General features: G+C 50.0%; 1 protein-coding gene across 1 annotated transcript in view; it reads left to right on the top strand.

Moving 5' to 3' along the window:
• Positions 1 to 25,911, top strand: part of mmp28 (matrix metallopeptidase 28) — a 196,508-nt gene that overhangs the window by 150,667 nt on the left and 19,930 nt on the right. Inside the window, exon 5 of the mRNA XM_072469218.1 lies at positions 14,273 to 14,518. Coding sequence (XP_072325319.1) covers positions 14,273 to 14,518 — 246 coding nt within the window. The remainder of the gene's footprint in view (positions 1 to 14,272; positions 14,519 to 25,911) is intronic.

Below are 25,911 nucleotides of genomic sequence, written 5' to 3'. Positions count from 1 at the left end.
GGAGAGTGGGGTATAAAGAGCGACAATTCACTGAGGAGAGTGGGGTATAAAGAGGGCGACTTCACTGAGGAGAGTGGGGTATAAAGAGCGACAATTCACTGAGGAGAGTGGGGTATAATGAGTGAGACTTCACTGAGGAGAGACGGGTATAAAGAGTGAGACTTCACTGAGGAGAGTGGGGTATAAAGAGTGAGGCTTCACTGAGGAGAGTGGGGTATAAAGTGAGACCTCACTGAGGAGAGTAGGGTATAAAGAGTGAGACTTCACTGAGGAGGGTGGGGTATAAAGAGCGACAATTCACTGAGGAGAGTGGGGTATAAAGAGCGACAATTCACTGAGGAGAGTGGGGAATAAAGAGTGAGAATTCACTGAGGAGAGTGAGGTATAAAGAGCAACAATTCACTGAGGAGAGTGGGGTATAAAGAGTGACGCTTCACTGAGGAGAGTGGGGTATAAAGAGTGAGACTTCACTGAGGGGAGCGGGGGTATAAAGAGTGAGACTTCACTGAGGAGAGTGGGGTATAAAGAGTGAGACTTCACTGAGGAGAGTGGGGTATAAAGAGGGCGACTTCTCTGAGGAGAGTGGGGTATAAAGAGTGAGACTTCACTGAGGAGAGTGGGATATAAAGAGTGGTTCTTCTCTGAGGAGAGTGGGGTAGAATGAGCGACAATTCACTGAGGAGAGTTGGGTATAAAGAGCGACTATTCACTGAGGAGAGTGGGGTATAAAGAGTGACGCCTCACTGAGGAGAGTGGGATATAAAGAGTGGTTCTTCTCTGAGGAGAATGGTGTAGAAAGAGCGACAATTCACTGAGGAGAGTGGGGTATAAAGAGCGACAGTTCACTGAGGAGAGTGGGGTATAAAGAGTGAGACTTCACTGAGGAGAGTGGGGTATAAAGAGCGACAATTCACTGAGGAGAGTGGGGTATAAAGAGTGGTTCTTCACTGAGGAGAGTGGGGTATAAAGAGTGAGACTTCACTGAGGAGCGTGGGGTATAAAGAACGACAATTCACTGAGGAGAGAAGGGTATAAAGAGAGAGACTTCACTGAGGAGAGTGTGGTATAAAGAGTGAGACTTCACTGAGGAGAGGGGGGTATAAAGAGTGAGACTTCACTGAGGAGGGTGGGGTATAAAGAGCGACAATTCACTGAGGAGAGTGGGGTATAAAGAGCGACAATTCACTGAGGAGAGTGGGGAATAAAGAGTGAGACTTCACTGAGGAGAGTGAGGTATAAAGAGCAACAATTCACTGAGGAGAGTGGGGTATAAAGAGTGACGCTTCACTGAGGAGAGTGGGGTATAAAGAGTGAGACTTCACTGAGGAGAGCGGGGTTATAAAGAGTGAGACTTCACTGAGGAGAGTGGGGTATAAAGAGTGAGACTTCACTGAGGAGAGTGGGGTATAAAGAACGACAATTCACTGAGGAGAGTGGGGTATAAAGAGGGCGACTTCACTGAGGAGAGTGGGGTATAAAGAGCGACAATTCACTGAGGAGAGTGGGGTATAAAGAGCGACAATTCACTGAGGAGAGTGGGGTATAATGAGTGAGACTTCACTGAGGAGAGACGGGTATAAAGAGTGAGACTTCACTGAGGAGAGTGGTGTATAAAGAGTGAGGCTTCGCTGAGGAGAGTGGGGTATCAAGTGAGACCTCACTGAGGAGAGTAGGGTATAAAGAGTAGACTTCACTGAGGAGAGTGGGGTATAAAGAGCGACAATTCACTGAGGAGAGACGGGTATAAAGAGGGCGACTTCACTGAGGAGAGTGGGGTATAAAGAGGGCGACTTCACTGAGGAGAGTGGGGTATAAAGAGCGACAATTCACTGAGGAGAGTGGGGTATAAAGAGGGCGACTTCACTGAGGAGAGTGGGGTATAAAGAGCGACAATTCACTGAGGAGAGTGGGGTATAATGAGTGAGACTTCACTGAGGAGAGACGGGTATAAAGAGTGAGACTTCACTGAGGAGAGTGGGGTATAAAGAGTGAGGCTTCACTGAGGAGAGTGGGGTATAAAGTGAGACCTCACTGAGGAGAGTAGGGTATAAAGAGTGAGACTTCACTGAGGAGGGTGGGGTATAAAGAGCGACAATTCACTGAGGAGAGTGGGGTATAAAGAGCGACAATTCACTGAGGAGAGTGGGGAATAAAGAGTGAGACTTCACTGAGGAGAGTGAGGTATAAAGAGCAACAATTCACTGAGGAGAGTGGGGTATAAAGAGTGACGCTTCACTGAGGAGAGTGGGGTATAAAGAGTGAGACTTCACTGAGGGGAGCGGGGGTATAAAGAGTGAGACTTCACTGAGGAGAGTGGGGTATAAAGAGTGAGACTTCACTGAGGTGAGTGGGGTATAAAGAGGGCGACTTCTCTGAGGAGAGTGGGGTATAAAGAGTGAGACTTCACTGAGGAGAGTGGGATATAAAGAGTGGTTCTTCTCTGAGGAGAGTGGGGTAGAAAGAGCGACAATTCACTGAGGAGAGTCGGGTATAAAGAGCGACAATTCACTGAGGAGAGTGGGGTATAAAGAGTGACGCCTCACTGAGGAGAGTGGGATATAAAGAGTGGTTCTTCTCTGAGGAGAGTGGGGTAGAAAGAGCGACAATTCACTGAGGAGAGTGGGGTATAAAGAGTAGACTTCACTGAGGAGAGTGGGGTATAAAGAGCGACAGTTCACTGAGGAGAGTGGGGTATAAAGAGTGAGACTTCACTGAGGAGAGTGGGGTATAAAGAGCGACAATTCACTGAGGAGAGTGGGGTATAAAGAGTGGTTCTTCACTGAGGAGAGTGGGGTATAAAGAGTGAGACTTCACTGAGGAGCGTGGGGTATAAAGAACGACAATTCACTGAGGAGAGAAGTGTATAAAGAGAGAGACTTCACTGAGGAGAGTGTGGTATAAAGAGTGAGACTTCACTGAGGAGAGGGGGGTATAAAGAGTGAGACTTCACTGAGGAGGGTGGGGTATAAAGAGCGACAATTCACTGAGGAGAGTGGGGTATAAAGAGCGACAATTCACTGAGGAGAGTGGGGAATAAAGAGTGAGACTTCACTGAGGAGAGTGAGGTATAAAGAGCAACAATTCACTGAGGAGAGTGGGGTATAAACAGTGACACTTCACTGAGGAGAGTGGGGTATAAAGAGTGAGACTTCACTGAGGAGAGCGGGGTTCTAAAGAGTGAGACTTCACTGAGGAGAGTGGGGTATAAAGAGTGAGACTTCACTGAGGAGAGTGGGGTATAAAGAGCGACAATTCACTGAGGAGAGTGGGGTATAAAGAGGGCGACTTCACTGAGGAGAGTGGGGTATAAAGAGCGACAATTCACTGAGGAGAGTGGGGTATAAAGAGCGACAATTCACTGAGGAGAGTGGGGTATAATGAGTGAGACTTCACTGAGGAGAGACGGGTATAAAGAGTGAGACTTCACTGAGGAGAGTGGTGTATAAAGAGTGAGCCTTCGCTGAGGAGAGTGGGGTATAAAGTGAGACCTCACTGAGGAGAGTAGGGTATAAAGAGTAGACTTCACTGAGGAGAGTGGGGTATAAAGAGCGAGATGTCAGTGAGGAGAGCAGGGAAAAAAGAGTGGGACTTCAGCGAGGAGAGCGAGGTATAAAGAGCGAGACGTCAGTGATGCGCAATCAATTACTCTCGAGACAAGGTGAGTCATAACTAATAGGCTTTAATCTGCTAGAACTGTTCCCCAGCAGCTTCGATACAGAAAGTGAAGGCTGCTGGGACGGCATCGGTTCTTATACCCCGCCTCTCAGGGCGGAGCTATGTACACCAGCCAATGGTAGACTCCTGGGTCTAGCCAATGGTCATCCACCTCTCGGGTACCGCAATACCTGGTATTACCACATTCACCCCCTGTTGAAAAGAACCCGGCGGGGTGATGGCCAGCGTTAATGTCGCCTTTCGCATGGTAGGACCAGGTATGGAGGTGCCGTGATGTCGAGGGTAATAGCAAAGTGTTCATGGTGCAGCGATCAGCCGATCGGGTGGCCTGGTCGTCCTTCTGGAGCGTCTGGGCTTCGGCGGTGATCCTGATGGGGGCCCTGGCGGTTGCGACTCCGGGAACGTGGTGTAGTCCTCCCAGGCAGCTTCGTCACCCCTCGGCGGCGCTGTTGGGGCGAAAAGTGGGCAGGGGGAGGGGCCGGTAGGGGGCGTCGGTGCTTGTTCGGGCCTAGGTAAGGGCGGTGGGGGTACTGACCCTCCGGTCAGGTGCTGCGGGGAGGGTGGGGGTGGGAGCAATGGTGCGGGTGCGCGTGGGGCTCTGGCGGGCGCCAGGTCCCGAAGGCAGACCGTGCCTTGGCGGCCGTCAGGGAACGCTACATAGGCGTACTGGGGCTTAGCGTGCAGCAGGTGGACCCTCTCGACCAACGGGTCCGACTTGTGCGCCCTCACATGTCTCCGAAACCGGATGGGTCCGGGTGTCGCTTGCCAGGTTGGGAGCGAGGTCCCGGAGGAGGACTTCCTGACGAAAACAAGGAGACGTTCATGAGGTGTCTGATTTGTGGTAGTACAGAGCAGCGACCGGATGGAGTGAAAGGCCACCGGGAGGACGTCCTGCCAGCGGGAGACTGGGAGATTCCGAGACCGTCGGGCCAGCAGGACGGTCTTCCAGACCGTTCTGTTCTCCCTCTCTACCTGCCCGTTTCCCCAGGGGTTGTAACTGGTCGTCCTGCTCGAGGCGATGCCTTTGCTGAGCAGGAATTGACGCAGTTCGTCACTCATAAAGGAGGACCCCCGTCACTGTGAATGTACGCGAGGAAACCGAACATTGTAAAGATACCCTGGAGGGCCTTGATGACGATGGTTGTGGTCATGTCTGGGCAGGGGATGATGAATGGGAACCGGGAGTACTCGTCAATCACGTTCAGGAGGTACGTGTTGCGGTCGGCGGAGGGGAGGGGGCCTTTGACATCCACGCTGAGGCGTTCAAAGGGACGGGAAGCCTTTATCAAGGGCACCCTCTCTGGGCGGTAGATGTGCGGTTTGCACTCTGCGCAGATTTGGCAGTCCCTGGTGACTGTCCTGACCTCCTCAATGGAGTAGGGCAGGTTGCGGGTCTTGATAAAATGAAAGAAACGAGTGACCCCCGGGTGGCAGAGGTCCTCGTGGAGGGATCAGCGGCGGTCCACTTGTGCGGTGGCACAAGTGCTGCGGGACAGGGCATCAGGAGGCTCGTTCAGCTTCCCGGTACGGTTCAAGATCTCGTAATTGTAGGTGGAGAGTTCTATTCTCCGCAAGATCTTGTCGTTCCTAATCTTGCCCCGCTGCGCATTATCAAACATGAAGGCAACCGACCGTTGGTCCGTGAGCAGAGTGAATCTCCTGCCGGCCAGGTAATGCCTCCAATGTCGCACAGCTTCTACTATGGCCTGGGCCTCCTTTTCGACCGAGGAGTGGCGAATTTTGGAAGCATGGAGGGTGCGGGAGAAGGAAGCCACGGGTCGGCCCGCTTGGTTGAGGTTGGCCGCCAGTGCTATGTCGGACGCATCGCTCTCGACCTGGAAGTGGAGGGACTCGTCGATGGCACGCATTGTGGCTTTTGCAATGTCTGCTTTGATGCGGCAGAAGGCCTGGCGGGCCTCCGTCGACAGGGCGAAGGTTGTGGACTGGATCAGGGCTCGAGCCTTGTCTGCGTAATTGGGGACCCATTGTGCATAATAGCTGAAGAAGCCGAGGCAGCGCTTTAGGGCCTTGGGGCAGTGAGGGAGGGGGAATTCCATGAGGGGGCGCATGCGCTCAGGGTCGGGGCCTATGACTCCACTTCGCACTACGTAGCCTAGAATGGCTAGACGGTCGGTGCTAAACACGCATTTATCCTTATTGGAAGTCAGATTAAGGATATTCGCGGTCTGGAGAAATTTTCGGAGGTTGGTGACGTGGTCCTGCTGGTCATGGCCACAGATGGTGACGTTATCAAGATACGGGAACGTTGCGCGTAAGCCGTACCGGTCAACCATTCGGTTCATCTCACGTTGGAAGACCGAGACCCCGTTCGTGACCCCGAAGGGAACCCTTAAAAAGTGATAGAGCCGCCCATCTGCTTCGAAGGCAGTGTACTGGCGGTCACCATTACGGAGGGGTAGCTGGTGGTCGGCAGACTTGAGATCCACCGTGGAGAAAACCTTGTATTGCGCAATCCTGTTCACCAGGTCGGCTATACGGGGGAGAGGGTACGCATCCAGCTGCGTAAACCTGTTGATGGTCTGGCTGTAGTCAATGACCATCCTATGTTTCTCCCCGGTCTTTACCATCACTACTTGAGCCCTCCAGGGGCTGTTGCTCGCTTCGATGACCCCTTCCCTCAGCAGCCTTTGGACCTCCGACCTGATAAAGGTCCGGTCCTGGGCACTGTACCGTCTGCTCCTAGTGGCGACGGGTTTGCAATCCGGGGTGAGGTTCACAAACAGGGAAGGCGGGTCGACCTTAAGGGTCGCGAGGCCGCAGACCGTAAGGGGGGGTATAGGGCCGCCAAATTTAAAAGTCAGGCTTTGCAGATGGAACTGGAAATCCAGCCCAAGGAGGGTGGCTGCGCAGAGGTGCGGCAGGACATACAGGCGGAAATTGCGGAATTTCCTGCCTTCGACAGTGAGGTTCGCTAGGCAGAACCCCTTCATCTCCACCGCGTGTGACCCGGAGGCCAGGGAGATCCTTTGGTTTACGGGAAGGGTGACAAGAGAGCAGCGCCTTCCTGTGTCGGGGTGAATAATGCTTTCCGTGCTCCCAGAGTCGATCAAGCACGACGTCACGTGGCCGTTGATGGAGATCGTCGTTGTAGCTTTCGCAAGCATCCGGGGCCGAGTCTGGTCCAGAGTCACCGAGGCCAGCTGCAGTAAAGGAGAGTTCTGGTCGGGCAGCGTGTAGTCGGCTCTGCTGGGGGCCTGGGGCCCCATCTAAGATGGCGTCAGCCATGAGTCGCACATGGAGTCCGGGGATGCAGAAGATGGCGGCGGCGAGGGACAAAATGGCGGCGCCCACCCGTCCAGCGTGGTGGCCAGGGGGCAAAATGGCCGCGCCCGCGGGTCGCATGCGGCCTGAGGATGGGGGGTGGCAGTGGCCGCTGGACGGCTGGGGCCTGAAAAAGGGGCTGCCGATAGTCGCTGGAGACCGCGGCCACGGCGCGGGCCTGGCAGACCCCGACATAGTGGCCCTTCTTGCCGCACCCTTTGCAGGTGGCGATGCGGGCCGGGCAGCGCGGGCGGGGATGATTCGCCTGCCTGCAGAAAAAACAACGTTGTCCGGCGGCGGTAGCGGGCCGTCTCGCCGCACAGGCTTGCGGGGTTAGAGGGAAGGTCTGAGGGGCTGCCGCAACGGGGTGCCACGCAGCCCAAGGGGCCACCGCGCATCCGTGAGCAAAAGCCAGCGCGTCGTTATACGCAACGTCCATGGACCCCGCCAGGGCCCGTGCCTCAGTAAGTCCCAGTGTGTCCATTTCTAGGAGCCTTCGGCGGTTATCGGGGGAAGTCATACCTGCTACGAAAGCATCCCTGATCAAAAGTTCCGTGTGCTCGTTCCCCGAAACTGGCGGGCAGCCACAGTTTTGGCCCAGCACCAGCAGCGCCCGATAGAAGTCTTCCAGCGTTTCTTCGGGGCTTTGCCTCCTAGTCGCCAGCAGGTGACGGGTGTAGACCTGGTTCACAGGGCGGATATAATGTCCTTCTAGCAGCTCGATAGCAGCAGCATAATTCTCCGCCTCCTCGATCAGAGGGTAGATCCCAGGGCTGACCCGCGAGCGTAGAAGGTGCATCTTTTGTCTTTCCGTGGGGGTGTCGGCGGCCGTGTCGAGGTAGCCCTTAAAAAAACGCCAGCCAATATTTGAAGATAGCAGCAGAGTTGTCCGCGTGGGATGCGCAATCAATTACTCTTGAGACAAGGTGAGTCATAACTAATAGGCTTTAATCTGCTAGAACTGTTACCCAGCAGCTTTGATACAGAAAGTGAAGGCTGCTGGGACGGCATCAGTTCTTATACCCCGCCTCTCAGGGCGGAGCCATGTACATCAGCCAATGGTAGACTCCTGGGTCCAGCCAATGGTCATCCACCTCTCAGATACTGCAATACCTGGTATTACCACAGTCAATGAGGAGAGTGCAGTATAAAGAGTGAGATTTCACTGAGGAGAGCGGGACATAAAGAATTAGACGTCAGTGAGGAGAGCAGGATATAAAGAGCGAGATTTCAGCGAGGAGAGTGGGGTATAAAGAGCGAGTCGTCAGTGAGGAGAGTGGGTTATAAAGACTGAGATTTCACTGAGGAGAGAGGGGTATAAAGAGTGGGACTTCAATGAGGAGAGCGGGGGTATAAAGAGTGAGACTTAACTGAGGAGAGTGGGGGTATAAAGAGTGAGACTTCACTGAGGAGAGTGGGGTATAAAGAGTAGACCTCAATGAGGAGAGCGGGGGTATAAAGAGTGGGATTTTACTGAGGAGAGTGGGGTATAAAGAGTGAGACTTCACTGAGGAGAGTGGGGTATAAAGAGTGAGACTTCACTGAGGAGAGTGGGGTACAAAGAGTTACACTTCACTGAGGAGAGCGGGGGTATAAAGTGTGAGACTTCACTGAGGAGAGTGGGGTATAAAGAGTGAGACTTCACTGAGGAGAGTGGGGTATAAAGAGTGAGACTTCACTGAGGAGAGTGGGGTATAAAGAGTGAGACTTCACTGAGGAGAGTGGGGTATAAAGAGTGAGACTTCACTGAGGAGAGTGGGGTATAAAAAGGTGAGACTTCACTGAGGAGAGTGGGGTATAAAGAGTGAGACTTCACTGAGGAGAGTGGGGTATAAAGAGTGAGTCTTCACTGAGGAGAGTGGGGTATAAAGAGTGAGTCTTCACTGAGGAGAGCGGGGTACAAAGAGTTACACTTCACTGAGGAGAGCGGGGGTATAAAGTGTGAGACTTCACCGAGGAGAGCGAGGTATAAAGAGTGAGACTTCACTGAGGAGAGTGGGGTATAAAGAGTGAGTCTTCACTGAGGAGAGTGGGGTATAAAGAGTGAGTCTTCACTGAGGATAGTGCGGTATAAAGAGCGACAATTCACTGAGGAGAGTGGGGTATAAAGAGCGACAATTCACTGAGGAGAGTGGGGTATAAAGACCGAGGCTTCACTGAGGAGAGTGGGGTATAAAGAGTGAGACTTCACTGAGGAGAGTGGGGTATAAAGAGTGAGACTTCACTGAGGAGAGTGGGGTATAAAGAGTGAGTCTTCACTGAGGAGAGTGGGGTATAAAGAGTGAGTCTTCACTGAGGAGAGTGGGGTACAAAGAGTTACACTTCACTGAGGAGAGCGGGGGTATAAAGTGTGAGACTTCACTGAGGAGAGTGGGGTATAAAGAGTGAGACTTCACTGAGGAGAGTGGGGTATAAAGAGTGAGACTTCACTGAGGAGAGTGGGGTATAAAGAGTGAGACTTCACTGAGGAGAGTGGGGTATAAAGAGTGAGACTTCACTGAGGAGAGTGGGGTATAAAAAGGTGAGAGTTCACGGAGGAGAGAGGGGTATGAAGAGTGAGTCTTCACTGAGGAGAGTGGTGTATAAAGAGTGAGACTTCACTGAGGAGAGTGGTGTATAAAGAGTGAGACTTCACTGAGGAGAGGGGGGTATAAAGGGTGAGACTTCACTGAGGAGAGTGGGGTATAAAGAGTGAGTCTTCACTGAGGAGAGTGGGGTATAAAGAGTGAGTCTTCACTGAGGAGAGCGGGGTACAAAGAGTTACACTTCACTGAGGAGAGCGGGGGTATAAAGTGTGAGACTTCACCGAGGGGAGCGGGGTATAAAGAGTGAGACTTCACTGAGGAGAGTGGGGTATAAAGAGTGAGTCTTCACTGAGGAGAGTGGGGTATAAAGAGTGAGTCTTCACTGAGGATAGTGCGGTATAAAGAGCGACAATTCACTGAGGAGAGTGGGGTATAAAGAGCGACAATTCACTGAGGAGAGTGGGGTATAAAGACCGAGGCTTCACTGAGGAGAGTGGGGTATAAAGAGTGAGACTTCACTGAGGAGAGTGGGTATAAAGAGCGCTAATTCACTGAGGAGAGTGGGGTATAAAGACCGAGTCTTCACTGCGGAGAGTGGGGTATAAAGAGTGAGACTTCACTGAGGAGAGTGGGGTATAAAGAATGAGACTTCACTGAGGAGAGTGGGGATAAAGAGTGAGACTTCACTGAGGAGAGTGGGGTATAAAGAATGAGACTTCACTGAGGAGAGTCGGGTTGTGAAGAGGAGAGCATGATGTAAAGTGTGAGATGTCCGTGAGTAAAGATTTGCCCGGGAACTCAGACTTTCAAACAGTGGTATTGCCACACTTACCAGCTCACTTCCCCGATGGGCATGGGAAAGCCAACTCAAAAAACAAAGTGGTGGTTACATCTTCTGGAAAGATAAACCAGAAGAGAATCGCTGCCCCACATGGTTGGCTTCGCCATTAAAAACAAACGTGTTGACCGTCTCAGAGATAAACGAACGCCTGGTGAACCTTCGGCTCAGTATTGCCCAGAACGAGTGCTCGACAGTCCTCCGCACCTACACCCCAACACTGAAAGTTACAGACGAGTCCAAAGAGGATTATTACTTCAGCGTTGAAAAATCTTTGGCCCTAGTCCCAACGGTCAACATTCTCACCTGTCTTTGCAATCTCAATGCACGAGTTGGAAAGAACAGAGACCACTGGGGAGTTGGAAACGGTAGAAAGGAGAGGGGGGGGGGAAATCCAACAGTGACCTATTTGTGACTAAATGCCGAGAACACGTCCTTGTCATAACCAACACTTTGTTGCGTCAGATAGACAAAATACAGGGGCTCATGGCCAACGCCCTCGCTCAAAGCACTGGCACCTTCTCGACTGAATCGTCTGAGTGAGGGACACAAGGACTTGTGCCTGCGCCATGACAGGAGGTGACAACTGCTGGACGAACAACCGTCTAATCCATTCTATGATCAACATCAATGTAACCCGGAAAGTAGCAATGGAACAGAAACTATGCTGCAGGAAGATCAACACTGCCCAGAGAGCCCTATTCAGCCAGCCCCTCGCTGCCAACATAACAATTCCAGACAGTTTTCACAGCACCTGGTCTGCCCTCAAGGCCTCCACGGTCAACCGCTGTGAAGAGAAACTCGGTCACTCGACCAGGAAGCACCAAAACTGGTTCGATGGGAATGACCAGGAGATCCAGGAGCTGATAAGCTGCAAGCACAAGGCTTTTCTGAACCTGAAACAGCAAAACCAACTCGACAGCAGGAAAACTGCTCTACAGACTGAAGGCAGAGGCCCAGCAGAAAAAAAACCCCATGACCTAAAGAACAGATGGTGAGTGGAGAAAAGACAGGAGATCCAATCAGCCGACAACCATGTTGCGTGAGGTTTCATTAACTCAGTGAAGACCATCTACAACCCAAGCACCAAAAGCCCCACCCCACTGTTGGCCAAGAATGGAGAGGTGCTCATTAAGGATAGGGAGGCAGTCAGCGCCCGCTGGAAAGAGCACTTTGAAAACCTTTATAACCGAGATTCTGCCTTCGATGCGAGTGTCCTCAACGCCATCCCACAGCAGCTAACCCACCACCATCTCAGCACAACCCCAATCCTGCACGAGGGAGAAATGGCCATCTGACAGCTAAAGATCAACAAGGCATCAGGAGATATCAAAGCACTTAAAACATGAAGGGGAGCACTATTGGCGTGAACACGTTATGTCATTTCCCTTAGATCTCAGCAACATTCTAATCATGACCATCTTCAAGACAGGTGACAAGTCCGACTGCAGTAACTAAGGAGGATTTCCCCTGCTGTCAGCCACAGGAAAGGTCATCACAAGAGTCTTCCTTAATCGCCTTCTCCCTGTAGCTGAAGAGCTCCTCCCAGAGTCCCACTGCAGATTCCACTCACTAAGGGACACAATGGACATTATCTTCACTGTGTGGCAACTACAAGAGAAATGCACGGAACAGCACCAACTCGTGTACATGGCCTTCTTTGACCTCACAAAGGCCTTCGACTGTCAACCATGAGGGATTATGTAAGGTCCTCCTCTGTTGCAGCTTCCCTCAAAGGTTTGTCACCATCTTCCGCCTACTCCACGATGACATACAAACCATTATCCTGTCTAACGGATCCACCACAAGCCCAATTCCTGTTTGGACCAGGGTCAAGCAAGGCTATGTCATCCCACCAATGCTCTTCTCGACCTTCCTTGCTGCAATGCTCCATTTCACCCTCAGCAAGCTTCCCACTGGAGTGGAGCTAAATCACCGACTAAATGGGAATCTGTTCAACCTCCGTCGCCTCCAGGCCAGATCCAAGGTCATCCAAGGTCGTCCCACCTCCGTCATTGAACGACATTATGCAGACGATGCTTGCGTCTGTGCAAAGGGCCAAGCTCCAAACCATCGTCAATACCTTCACCAAGATGTACAAGAACATGGGCCTTACATTAAACATCCGTAAGATAAAGGTCCTCTACCAACCTGCCCCTGCCACACAATGCCGTCCCCTAGTTATCAAAATCCACAACCAGGCTTGGACAACAGGAACCACTTTCCATACCTTGGGAGCCTACTGTCAACGAGGGTGAACATCGACAGTGAGGTTCAACACCGCCTTCAGTGTATCAGAGTAACCTTCGGTCACCGAGGAAGAGAGTGCTTGAAGTCCAGGACATCAGACCCAGCACCAAGCCCATAGTCTGCAGAGCAGTTGTGATACCCACCCTCCTATATGGCTCAGAGACGCGGACTATGTACAGCAGGCACCTCAAATCCCTGGAGAGGTACAACCAGTGATGCCTCTGCAAGATCCTGAAAACCCATTGGCAGGATAGGCACACCATCATCAGTGTTCTCGCTCAGGCCAACGGCGCCAAAACATTGACCATGCTCGATCAGCTCCGCTGGGCAGGCCACATCATCCACATGCCTGACACAAGATTCCCGAGACAAGACTCTATTCAAAGCTGCAACCTGGCAAGTGAACCCCAGGGGGGCCAAGGAAACCCTCAAAGACTCCTTGAAGAATGCAACATCCTCATCAATACCTGGGGATTCTGGCCCAAGACCGCCCGAAGTGGACGAAAAGAATCTGTGAAGGAGCTGACCATCTCAAGTTTCATCGCCGAGAGCCTCAACAGTGAAAGGAGCCCGTCGCAACTCGGGCACCCCACCCACCCGCTCCTCCAACCACCATCTGCCCACCTGTAACAGAGACCGTAGGTTATGCATTGGAATCCACAGTCACATGAGAACTCATTTTGAGTGTGGAATCAAGTCACCCTCGACTCTGAGAGGCTGCCTAAGCAGAGAAGAGTCCAATCGGGAGATGTCAGGAAGTACCTCTTAACATGATGCGTAGTGGAAATTGGGAACTGCATCCTGGCAGTGCCAACCTGCGCCAGGGCAGTGCTAAGGCACTGCAGGGGTATGTCCCTCTCGCACCGGGGCTATACTTACCTTATACGCCCCGGGAGGATCCACTCAACTGATGCTTGTTTTTAAATAGTTGTTGTAAACCTCGCCGACGTGACTATGAATATTCAGTGAGCGGGATCATGTGGCGAGGGGACTAGCTAATTATATGGTATATGTATTGCAATGAGGTTCTCGCCCTTTGTGGGTGGGAACCTTGATGCATCACAGGCCCGGGCCTGGAAAATCGGGATACATGATCCCGCTGGCGAGAATTGCATTTCCCGACACAACATTCTGTGCCCACACGCTCTGACTGCTGGCATGGGCACAAAATCGCACCCAACATTTCGAGTCCCTAAGACTCTTCTTCAGCGCTCAAAACGAAACTTCGAGAACTGACCCGACCTCTCCATCCAACACTGAAAGAACTGACCTGATCCATCTCTCTAACACTGTGGGAACTGACTTGATCCCTCCACCCAACACTTAGAGAACTGATTCAATCGCTCCATCCAACACTAACTTCCATCTAATTTCGTTGTGGAGTGTGTAGGCAGTTTATTTATGTATAAATACCCTTTTAATGTGTTCACATGGTTCTGAAAGAGACCGTCTTGTGTGCGGCCTTGCGGCAACATTGGTCAGTGGGCATCAGAACTCTCGGAGTGGTATTGAGCAACTTAGAAAGATATAAAACTGATGGAGAGTTTTATTATCCACCTTGAGCTACACAGCCTGCTGACTGATTCATTGCACATTGTATGAATTCATTCCATGTGTCATTTTTCTCCAGCCTTTGTATGAGAGTGTTTGGGTTCCTGCCAATTCTGCTCTGTTCTTAGATTACTCTCTGTGTCTGTTGCAGGTGGAGCCTTGGCCCACGCTTTCTTCCCCCGAAGAGGAGAAGCCCATTTTGACAATGACGAGAGGTGGTCCCTGAACCGTGGTAAAGGAAGGAATCTGTTCATCGTCACTGCACACGAGATTGGCCACACCCTGGGCCTCGAGCACTCTCCTGTTAAAAATGCCTTGATGTCTCCATTTTACAAAAAGCTAGGCCGAGACTTCATCCTAAGTTGGGATGACAAGATGGCCATTCAGAATCTGTATGGTAAGCCTGGGATGCGGATGACGCGTCTACTTTTATTCTACCTCATTTCATCTTTAAAACTTGTCAACACGTGGCAGGAAGGCCTTGTGTTTGGCTTTAGTTAGAAACATTGGCGAAGGGATGAGATCTATAATGTAGGGCACAACTACGGCTGCCAAGTTTTTTTAAAATATTCGTTCTTCGGACAGGGCAATTGCCGGCAAAGCCAGCATTTAATGCCCATTGAGGTGGAGGTGGTGAGTCGTTTTCCTGAAGCAGTACACACCTGTGGTTTGGGCACACTACAGAGCTTTTCCTGCAGCATTTTGATACAAGCAAGTGGCTTGCTAGGCCATTTCAGAGTCAAACAGTTACTGTGGATCTGGAGTCACATGTAGGCCAGACCAGGTAAGCGTGGCAGATTTCCTTCCCTAAAGGACGTTAGTGAACCGGATGGGTTTTTACATCAATCCAATAATTTCATGATCGTTATTAATAAGGTCAGCAATTTATTCCAGGCTTACTAATTAATTGAATTTAAATTCCATAGCAGCTTTGTTGAGTTTCAACTTATAGAACATAGAACATTACAGCGCAGGACAGGCCCTTCGGCCCTCGATGTTGCGCCAACCTGTGAAACCACTCTAAAGCCCATCTACACTATTCCCTTATCATCCATATTTATCCAATGACCATTTGAATGTCCTTAGTGTTGGCGAGTCCACTGCTGTTGCAGGCAGGGCATTCCACGCCCTTACTACTCTCGGAGTAAAGAACCTACCTCTGACATCTGTCTTATATCTATCTCCCCTCAATTTAAAGTTATGTCCCCTCATGCTGGACATCACCACCTGAGGAAAAAGGCTCTCACTGTCCACCCTATCTAATCCTCTGATCATCTTGTATGCCTCAATTAAGTCACCTCTTAACCTTCTTCTCTCTAACGGAAACAGCCTCAAGTCCCTCAGCCTTCCCTGGTTTAGCTCACTGGGCTAAATCGCTGGCTTTTAAAGCAGACCAAGGCAGGCCAGCAGCATGGTTCAATTCCTGTACCTCCCCGAACAGGCGCCGGAATGTGGCGACTAGGGGCTTTTCACAGTAACTTCATTGAAACCTACTCGTGACAATAAGCGATTTTCATTTCATAAGATCTTCCCTCCATACCAGGCAATATTCTGGTAAATCTCCTCTGCATCCTTTCCAATGCTTCCACATCCTTCCTATAATGCGGCGACCAGAATTGCACACTATATTCCAAATGCGGCCACACCCAGAGTTTTGTACAGCTGCAACATGACCTCATGGCACCGAAACTCAATCCCTCTACCAATAAAAGCTAACACACCGAACGCTGCCTTAACAACCCTCTCAACCTGGGTGGCAACTTTCAGGGATCTATATACATGGACACCGAGATCTCTCTGCTCATCCACACTGCCAAGAATCTCACCATTAGCCCAGTACTCTGTCTTCCTGTTATTCCTTCCAAAATGAATCACCTCACACTTTTCTGCATTAAACTCCATTTGACACCTCTCAGTCCAGCGCTGCAGCTTATCTATGTCCCTCTGTAACTTGTAACATCCTTCTGCACTGTCCACAACTCCACCGACTTTCGTGTCATCTGCAAATTTACTCACCCATCCTTCTAGGCCCTCCTCCAGGTCATTTATAAAAATGACAAACAGCAGTGGCCCCAAAACAGATCCTTGTGGTACACCACTAGTAACTGGACTCCAGTCTGAACGTTTCCCATCAATCACCACCCTTCGTCTTCTTCCAGCTAGCCAATTTCTGATCCAAACTGCTAAATCACCCTGAATCCCATGCCTCTGTATTTTCTGCAGTAGGCTATAGTGGGGAACCTTATCAAACGCTTAACTGAAATCCATATACACCACATCAACTGCTTTACCCTCATCCACCTGTTTGGTCACCTTCTCAAAGAATTCAAAAAGGTTTGTGAGGCACGACCTACCCTTCACAAAACCGTGTTGACTATCTCTAATCAAATTATTCCTTTCCAGATGATTATACATCCTATCTCTTATAAACCTTCCCAAGACTTTGCCCACAACAGAAGTAAGGCTCACTGGTCTATAGTTACCGGGGTTGTCTCTACTCTCCTTCTTTAACAAGGGGACAACATTTGCTATCGTCCAGTCTTCTGGCACTATTCCTGTAGACAAAGATAACTTAAAGATCAAATTATCACTGGAGCATTAGCCCAGGCTTCCAGATTACTGGTCTAATAATGTTAGCACTATGCTACCTCTCTCTTTATTTTCTTGCCGCACCTAATGGTGCACTAAGGCAAACTTTCGTCTGTTTCCACAGTTACTTAGTCCCAGAACAGGTCGCTAGTGTGTCGCCTGGGGTTATAGGTTATGGGGCACCTCTCCATATCAAGCGTGGCTGCCCAGGAATCTCTCCTCCCCTCACTGCCAGCCATTGGCCTGTTTGAAAGGATTTGTAGATTGACACACTCTACCTGTTTGGCCACATTATGAACGCATCTTCCACTGTGCTATGGTCCCCACTAAATTGGAGGAGCGAGGTGCGCCAAGTCAGGACGTCCTGCTCAGATGATGACACCAAGCTACAAACGACAGATTGGCAGAAGGAGGGGAGACTGAAGTGAGATTCCACAGTTTGAAGGATTAGGAAAGATGGCCAGGATTGGGCGATGACCCATGTTTTTGAGACATGGAAGGGGAGAAAGGCTGGCAAATTTGGAGCTCAGTATGAACGACAGGGAAAAATTCAGAGAAGTAATGTCCACAGTATGGTCGGACAAGAAGGATTGCGGTGGAGAAAAGGAGGTTGGAAGCTAGATTTGAGAGAAAATGGGAAAATAAAGATTTGGCCCAATATGTCAAAGACCAGGGCCGGGATTCTCCAAAAATGGGGCTATGTCCCCACGCCCACCTGAAAACTGGCGCGAATCCCTCCAGACCTTTTTCAAAAAATCCGGAGTGATTCTTCAGTTTTAAGGGAGATAGCAGGGCCCATTGTGTGCCGCGCAACTCCTGCTGCCAATACGGAGCCCTGCACTTCCGGCCGCGGGACCGCACATACGCGCGGCGGCCATTTTCGAGCCAGCTCCCGCGCAACATGATGGAGCCACACAGCAGGCTGGTGTGGAAGAAGATAGGCTTGGATAGGCCCCCCCCCGGAGTCTGATCCCCCCCCCCCACAAGACGGCCAGTGCGGCCGCGAGTCCGGGCACCCGCCGGGTGGAACCAGGTTGGAACCACGCCGGCGGAACTCAGCGGGGATTCGGCTGGCCGATCGCGGAGAATCGCCGCGGGGGCCTCTTTCAATGGCGCCCGATCGGCACCGCGTCGAACGTGCGCGGTCCACGGAGAATCGCGTCCCAGCGCCGCGGGTCTGAGACCCCATTCTCCACCCCCCACGCCGAGCGCGATTTCAGCGCGGAGACTCGGAGAATCCCAGCCCAGAGTTTTAAATCCAAGGCTTAAAAGAACAAACGATTGCCAGTGAAATCCTCTGTGCCACCCAGTCAACTGAACGTGCCTGGAAAAGATCAATGGATTGTGGGAGGATTATTGAAAACTGGAGCTTTGAAGTTCCTTTCAGAACTACTTTAAGTCCCCCCTTGCGACACAATGGACCTGGAGCCGAGGGTAATCTGCCACCGTTTGGTAATGAATGAGAGCACAAATCAGAGCAAGGAGATAATTAATGGATTTATGGGTGAAAGATGGCAAGGCTGGGACCTGAGATAGGAAGCAAAGCAAATAATGAACAGGATTGAATCATGTTAGTCCAGCCTCTTTGAACAATCTGAAGGGGTACTCTTATTCAGGGGTACTGCACTTGACATTTCCCTCAGCCACTTGTTGAACGGAATCTAATTTTCCTGTCAGTCACAGAATCAGAATCACAGAATAATTCAGTGCAGAATGGGCTATTCAGCCCATCGAGTCTGATCCAATTCATGAAAAACACTTGACCTGCCCACCTAATCCCACTTGCCAGCACTTGCCCCATAGTCTTGAATGTTATGACGTGCCAAGTGCTCATCCAAATACTTTTTAAAGGAGGTGAGGCATCCCGCCTCTATCACCCTCCCAGGCCGTGCATTCCAGACTGTCACCTCCCTCTGGGTTTAAAAAAAAAAGGTTTTCCTGAAATCCCCCTTAAACCTTCTGCCCCTCACCTTGAACTTGTGTCCCTCGTAACTGATCCTTCAACTAAGGGGAACAGCTGCTCCCTATCCACCCTGTCCATGCCCCTCATAATCTTTTACACCTCGATCAGGTCGCCCCTCAGTCTTCTCTATTCCAGGGAAAACAATCCAAGCCTATCCAACCTCTCTTCATAACTGAAATGTTCCATCCCAGGAAACATCCAAGTGAACTTCCTCTGTACCCACTCCAGTGCAATCACATCCTTCCTGTAATGTGGCAAGCAAAATTGCACAGTCATCTCAAATAGCCTTCATGTTTTTAGATACTTCAGAAGCAGCTTGGGTTCCCATAGGTTCGACAACTTACACACTGGAGAGGGAGCTGTGGAAATAATGACAGATTTCGACTCATTTAAACTCCTGACAATGTGGTGACCGGCTGTTGGTAGGCTTCACACATGACAGAGGAGTTGTCCACCTGATTCTATGGTTTTTGTTCACGGTGATATTCAAGATTTAGGTTCGAGCCCGAGATCAGGTACAATGCCTGTTCTTGGCAGCCTCAATAGTATGTCTCTTTGGTGGGGATCATGAATTGGATTCAATTCGAATTTGACTTGTTTTTTGGAGCAAGCAAGCAGATGGACTAAGGGCTTGCTCTGGGAAAGGGATACAATTTTTAAAAAATACTCGCAAATGCCGGAGAGCGAGAATATCCTCCTTTATTCTGTCATGGGATGTGGGCATCGATGGCAAAACTGCCATTAGGGCCAGACCGTTCAGGAGAGATGTTAGGAAGCACTTCTTCACTCAAAGGGTGGCAGAGGTTTGGAACCCTCTCCCACAAACAGCAACTGAAGCTAGATTAGTTGTTAATTTCAAATCTGAGATAGATAGATTTTGTTAAGCAAATATAATAAGGGATATATGGGCCTAAGGCAGGTGTATAGAATTAGGCCACAGATCAGCCATGATCTCATTGAATGATGGGACAGGCTCGAGGGGTTGAATGGCGCACTCCTGTTCCTACGTTGCCCCTTGAGCTGAGCATTGCATAGGACATTTAAGAGCCAACCACATTGCTGTGGATCTGGAGTCACATGTAGGCCAGACCAGGAAAAAATGGCAGATCTCCTTCCCTAAAGGGGCTTGAGATTTAATGGAATTCAAATTCCACCAGCTGCTGTGGTAGGATTTGAACACTAATGCCCCCAGGGGCCTGGGCCTACTGGATTACTAGTTCAGTGACATTTACCACTATACCACAAACTCCCTCACAAGGAACAAATCTAGCTAGGGGGTGGATTCTTCCACCCGCCCACAGCAAGATCGTCATGGGCGAGACACGGACAATGAAAAGTCCATAGACCCCGGGCGGGATTCTCCGGATGCCGGGCAGGCGTGGTGGAGAATCCCACCCAGGATCTCAGTAACTTGAACCCTACAAATTACAAATGTTTTATATATTATACTTGAGCCAAACTGTTCCCATTTTCAACTAAACTAAACCAGCTTGGTATTAGATAAGGAATCAGTAATAGTCTCCAGTACTGACGTGCACACTCCCAAATGGTTCAAATTGAAGCCCAATGATGTTTAACTTGCTTTCTTTGATCACATAATCCTTACAGATGTAGATATAGTTCGGCCTGGACTAATCTATCCATCCATAATGACCCCCACCCCCGCATTTCAGCATACAATTAGCTCGTACATGATTCCAGGATTTTTGCCTCCACTCCATTATCTGGAAGTCCATTCTAAATATGGATCACTCTGTGCGTGTGTCTATGAAACAACTTGAAAACAGATTTGAATTTACCTTTTCCTAATTTTGATTGATATCCCTTGTCCTTGGAGTTAATAGTCTGGATCTTACTTTTCCCTGTTCCATTAATAAATAAAGAACTTGCATTTATTTAGCACCTTTATTGATTCCAGGATGTCCCAAAGTGATTTAAAAAGTTTTTTTTTTCCAATTAAAGGGCAATTCAACATGGCCAATCCACCTAACCTGCACATCTTTGGGTTGTGGGGGTGAGAACCCACGCAGACACAGGAGAATGTGCAAACTCCACACGGACAGTGACCCAGGGCCGGGATTGAGCCTCGGCCCTCAGCGCCGTGAGGCAGCAGTGCTAACCACTGCGCCGCATTGCCCCCCCCCCCAAATGATTTTCAGCCAATGAAGGGCTTTGGAAGTCTATTCAGTGTTGTAATGTAGGTAACACATTTGTATCGGTTCACCTCTCAGCCTAGTTCTCCCCAGGCTGAGCAGACGAAGACAGGGAATTTCTCCAAGATTTGGTTTCATCTCCTGCTGAAACTTTTTCAGCTGGCCGGTAGCATAAGCCGCAGAGAAACTGAGTCAGTGCCCACGTCTGTCTTTTCTCTGGGAGGTTCTGCAAATTTACCCTGGAAGATTTGAACACCAAGGAAATTCTACTCCAGATTTCTTCAGCCTTCCTCATCTCATGGAGCACTCCCTCATATGGCTTGTGTACAACAGACTTTTTCTGGTTCTTTCACATGTCAAAAATATCAGATCACAAGGCGGAGGGGTTCTTTCCCACCAGTTCTTCAATGATTGCAGCCTATAAGATTTCCAAAACTGCCTGAAAAATGCAGCTGATAATTGCATTTTGGTCAGTGTACAAGAATGGAGTGTTAAACTACAGACAGGCGTGAAAGTCTTGGTACAGAAACTTATTTATTCAGCCAGAGACTTTTTGAATTAGAACTTCACAAGCTGTTAAGCATGGATGCTTTGTTATTTACTGACCCCTTCCGAACAGACTCCCTCTGCTGGTACAAGTGTGTATCTTAGACTCAAGTGGACAGAATGCACAATGCAATTTTCAATATACTATAACATCCTGACCTGAAGCCCACCTCTAACAGGTATGTTTAGTTAATGTTGACTGGAACAGTGATCAGAAGGACACAAGACTGATTGGAGGGGTGAAGGATGTTGCTGAGGATGAGCAAGCAATGTGATGTGGTGCCCAGTTGTAGAAGGTGGGGGGGGGGGGGGGGGGCAGGAGGGTGGAAGTGCCGATCCCCTGGATGGCTAATTCAGTCGATCTGTACACCAAGTACAGCGTTCAATTTTGGAAAAGGCTCAGCAAAAATTGAAGTAGATCAACAGGTGAACTTTAAACTCTGGCATGGCAGCTTTGTGCCACTACTGCCTACTGCCAACACGGACATGGCGCTGATCAAATCTGTAACGGTGGCTAAAACTCCCCTTTGCCTACCCCCCTCCATCCACTCCCCAAGTGTATCTGCGCGTGTGGATGGGCGAAGGGGAGTAACTCACCTGAGATGGAAAAGCTAAAACACTGACACTGACAAGAAGCAGAATTCTCCTCAAGTTCAAGTCCACCGCTAGACCCTCATCGGTCTGTTGGTAAAAGAGACATCTTTGGCATTGGAAGATCACATAACTGTGAAACCTGGGTACCAACAACCCATGATGCTTAATCTATAGGGTGCTGTGGGTGGAGAGGGTGATCACATATTTTGGGGCGGCGGAGCTGAGTATGAAACTTCCCCATTCGCATCCTTGGCATGTGTGTCAGAGTGGAAAGTCTGCACATAAATTACCAACGGTATTTATGGAACAATTATCTTTACAAAAAAAAACTGAAAGGCACCATCTGGATTGGCGCCTGTGAATGGGCTACTGTCTCTTCAGGAATTCCTGAGCTCAGCCACATTCCAGGAGATTAGAGTTAAATTGCTTCTGTATTACTGAGTGAGATGGCAGATTAGACTGAGCTTCCGATAAGGCAGCTCAGTGCTACAAATTCGTGAAGTCTACTTGCTAATGACGTCCATTAGACCTGGGTTAAAGGGCCTTCTTGCAGAAGCTTCTCAAAGAAATAGGAACTGTTCGAAATTAGGGGCTAAAATTAGGATGAACATTTATGTATTTAGCCTCGTGTTGTCGCTCCCTCATTAAGAGATCTGTTTGGGATCCTCTGGAGACCCAATGCACTCTGCGACATTTTGACACGTATCTCCACCTGCTTCATTTTCCAATTGCTGCCACTGTTGGGGCGTGTTGGCTGGCAGCAGTGACAATGCAACACAAGTTTGTGCACCTTTCGCTGTCACATCTAGCTCACTGGTAGCACTGCCTCTCTCAAAGCCAGGAGGTTATGGGCTCAAAACCACACCCCAGAGACTTGAACACTCCAGTGCAGTACTGAGGGAGTGCTTCACAGTCAGAAGTGCTATCATTTGGAGGAAATATTGGACCTGCCCTCTCGGGTGAGATGAGCAGGTTAGGTGGAGCTACTGGGCTCCAGGGGTAGGGTGGGTGAGTGGCCAAGGTAGAGTGCTCTTTCAGAGGGTTGGTGCAGACTCAACAGGCCAAATGGCCGCTTTGTGCACTGTAAGGGTTCTATGGTTCTATGAGAGATGTTTTAGGAGAAGAGCAAGACAATTCTTCCTGGTGTCTGGGCAATATTTACCTCACAAATAAAACAAGTTATCTGGTCATTTATTCCATTGCTGTTTGCGGGAGCTTGCTGTGCTCAATTTGGTGCCTCATTTCTTTTTTAAAAAATATATTTTATTGAAAATTTTTGGCCAACCATCACAGTACATTGTGTATCCTTTACACAGTAATATAACAGTATAAATAACAATAGCCTGTTTTATAAACAAAAAATAAATAATATTTAACAGAAAACGAAAACTAACTCTAAATGGCAACTGCCTTGTCTCAGATAAACACTCTCCAAAAATATGATTTGACAGTCCAATATACAATTAACTATATGAACAACCTATACATACTATACATATATATTAACGGGCCTGAGAGTCCTTCTGGTCCCCCCCCCCCCCCCCCCCCCCCCCCCCCCCCGGGCTGCTGCTGCTGCCTTCTTCTTTTCCATTCCCTCTATCTTTCTGTGAGGTATTCGACGATTAATCCGTTCCAGCTTTATAAACCCTGCCATGTCATTTATCCAGGTCTCCACCCCCGGGGGCTTGGCTTCCTTCCACATCAACAGTATCCTGCGCCGGGCTACTAGGGACGCAAAGGCCAAAACATCAGCCTCTCTCGCCTCCTGCACTCCCGGCTCTTGTGCAACCCCAAATATAGCCAACCCCCAGCTTGGTTCGACCCGGACCCCCACTACTTTCGAAAGCACCTTTGGCACCCCCACCCAAAACCCCTGTAGTGCCAGACATGACCAGAACATGTGGGTATGATTTGCTGGGCTTCTCGAGCATCTCGCACACCTATCTTCCACCCCCAAAAATTTACTGAGCCGTGCTCCAGTCATATGCGCTCTGTGTAACACCTTGAATTGTATCAGGCTTAGCCTGGCACACGAGGACGATGAGTTTACCCTACTTAGGGCATCCGCCCACAGCCCCTCCTCAATCTCCTCTCCCAGCTCTTCTTCCCATTTCCCTTTCAGCTCATCTACCATAATCTCCCCCTCGTCCCTCATTTCCCTATATATATCTGACACCTTACCGTCCCCCACCCATGTCTTTGAGATCACTCTGTCCTGCACCTTCTGCGTCGGGAGCTGCGGGAATTCCCTCACCTGTTGCCTCGCAAAAGGCCTTAGTTGCATATACCGGAATGCATTCCCTTGGGGCAACCCATATTTCTCGGTCAGCGCTCCCAGACTTGCAAACTTCCCATCCACAAACAGATCTTTCAATTGTGTTACTCCTGCTCTTTGCCATATTCCAAATCCCCCATCCATTCTCCCCGGGGCAAACCTATGATTGTTTCTTATCGGGGACCCCACCAAGGCTCCCGTCTTTCCCCTATGCCGTCTCCACTGTCCCCAAATTTTCAAAGTAGCCACCACCATCGGGCTTGTGGTGTATTTCTTTGGTGAGAACGGCAATGGGGCCGTCACCATAGCTTGTAGGCTAGTCCCCCTACAGGAGGCCCTCTCCAGTCTCTTCCACGCCGCACCCTCCTCTTCTCCCATCCTCTTACTCACCATTGAGATATTGGCGGCCCAGTAGTACTCACTTAGGCTCGGTAGTGCCAGCCCCCCCACTATCCCTACTACGCTGTAAAAATCCCTTCCTCACTCTCGGGGTCTTCCCGGCCCACACAAAACTCATGATACTCTTTTCAATCCTTTTGAAAAAAGCCTTCGTGATCACCACCGGGAGGCACTGAAACACAAAGAGGAATCTCGGGAGGACTACCATTTTAACCGCCTGCACCCTCCCTGCCAATGACAGGGACACCATGTCCCATCTCTTGAAGTCCTCCTCCATTTGTTCCACCAATCGCGTTAAATTTAACCAATGCAATGTACCCCAATTCTTGGCTATCTGGATCCCCAAGTAACGAAAGTCCCTCGTTACCTTCCTCAACGGTAAATCCTCTATTTCTCTGCTCTGCACCCCTGGATGCACCACAAACAACTCACTTTTCCCCATGTTCAGTTTATATCCCGAAAATTCTCCAAACTCCCGAAGTGTCCGCATTATCTCTGGCATCCCCTCCGCCGGGTCCGCTACATATAACAACAAATCATCCGCATACAGAGATACCCGGTGTTCTTCTCCTCCTCTGAGTACTCCCCTCCACTTCCTGGAACCCCTCAATGCTATTGCCAGGGGCTCAATCGCCAGTGCAAACAATAACGGCGAAATGCCTTGTCCCTCTATGGAGCCGAAAGTATGCAGATCCCCATCCATTCGTGACCACACTCGCCATCGGGGCCCTATACAACAGCTGTACCCATCTAACATACTCATCTCCAAAACCAAATCTCCTCAGCACCTCCCACAAATAATCCCACTCCACTCTATCAAATGCTTTCTCGGCATCCATCGCCACCACTATCTCCGCTTCCCCCTCTGGTGGGGGCATCATCATTACCCCTAGCAGCCTCCGTATATTCGTATCTTAGCATCTACATTTAGGAGGGAAATAGGTCTATAGGACCCGCATTGCAGCGGGTCCTTTTCCTTCTTTAGGAGAAGCGATATCGTTGCTTCAGACATAGTCGGGAGCAGCTGTCCCCTTTCCTTTGCCTCATTAAAGGTCCTCATCAGTAGCGGGGCGAGCAAGTCCACATATTTCCTATAAAATTCAACTGGAAATCCATCCGGTCCCGGAGCCTTCCCCGCCTGCATGCTCCTAATTCCTTTCACTACTTCTTCTATTTCGATCTGTGCTCCCAGTCCCACCCTCTCCTGCTCCTCCACCTTAGGTAATTCCAGCCGGTCCAGAAAGCCCATCATTCTCTCCCTCCCATCCGGG

This window comes from Scyliorhinus torazame, chromosome 12, assembly GCF_047496885.1.
Source record: "Scyliorhinus torazame isolate Kashiwa2021f chromosome 12, sScyTor2.1, whole genome shotgun sequence".
NCBI lineage: Eukaryota > Metazoa > Chordata > Chondrichthyes > Carcharhiniformes > Scyliorhinidae > Scyliorhinus > Scyliorhinus torazame.
This window is presented reverse-complemented; position numbering and strand designations above follow the sequence as displayed.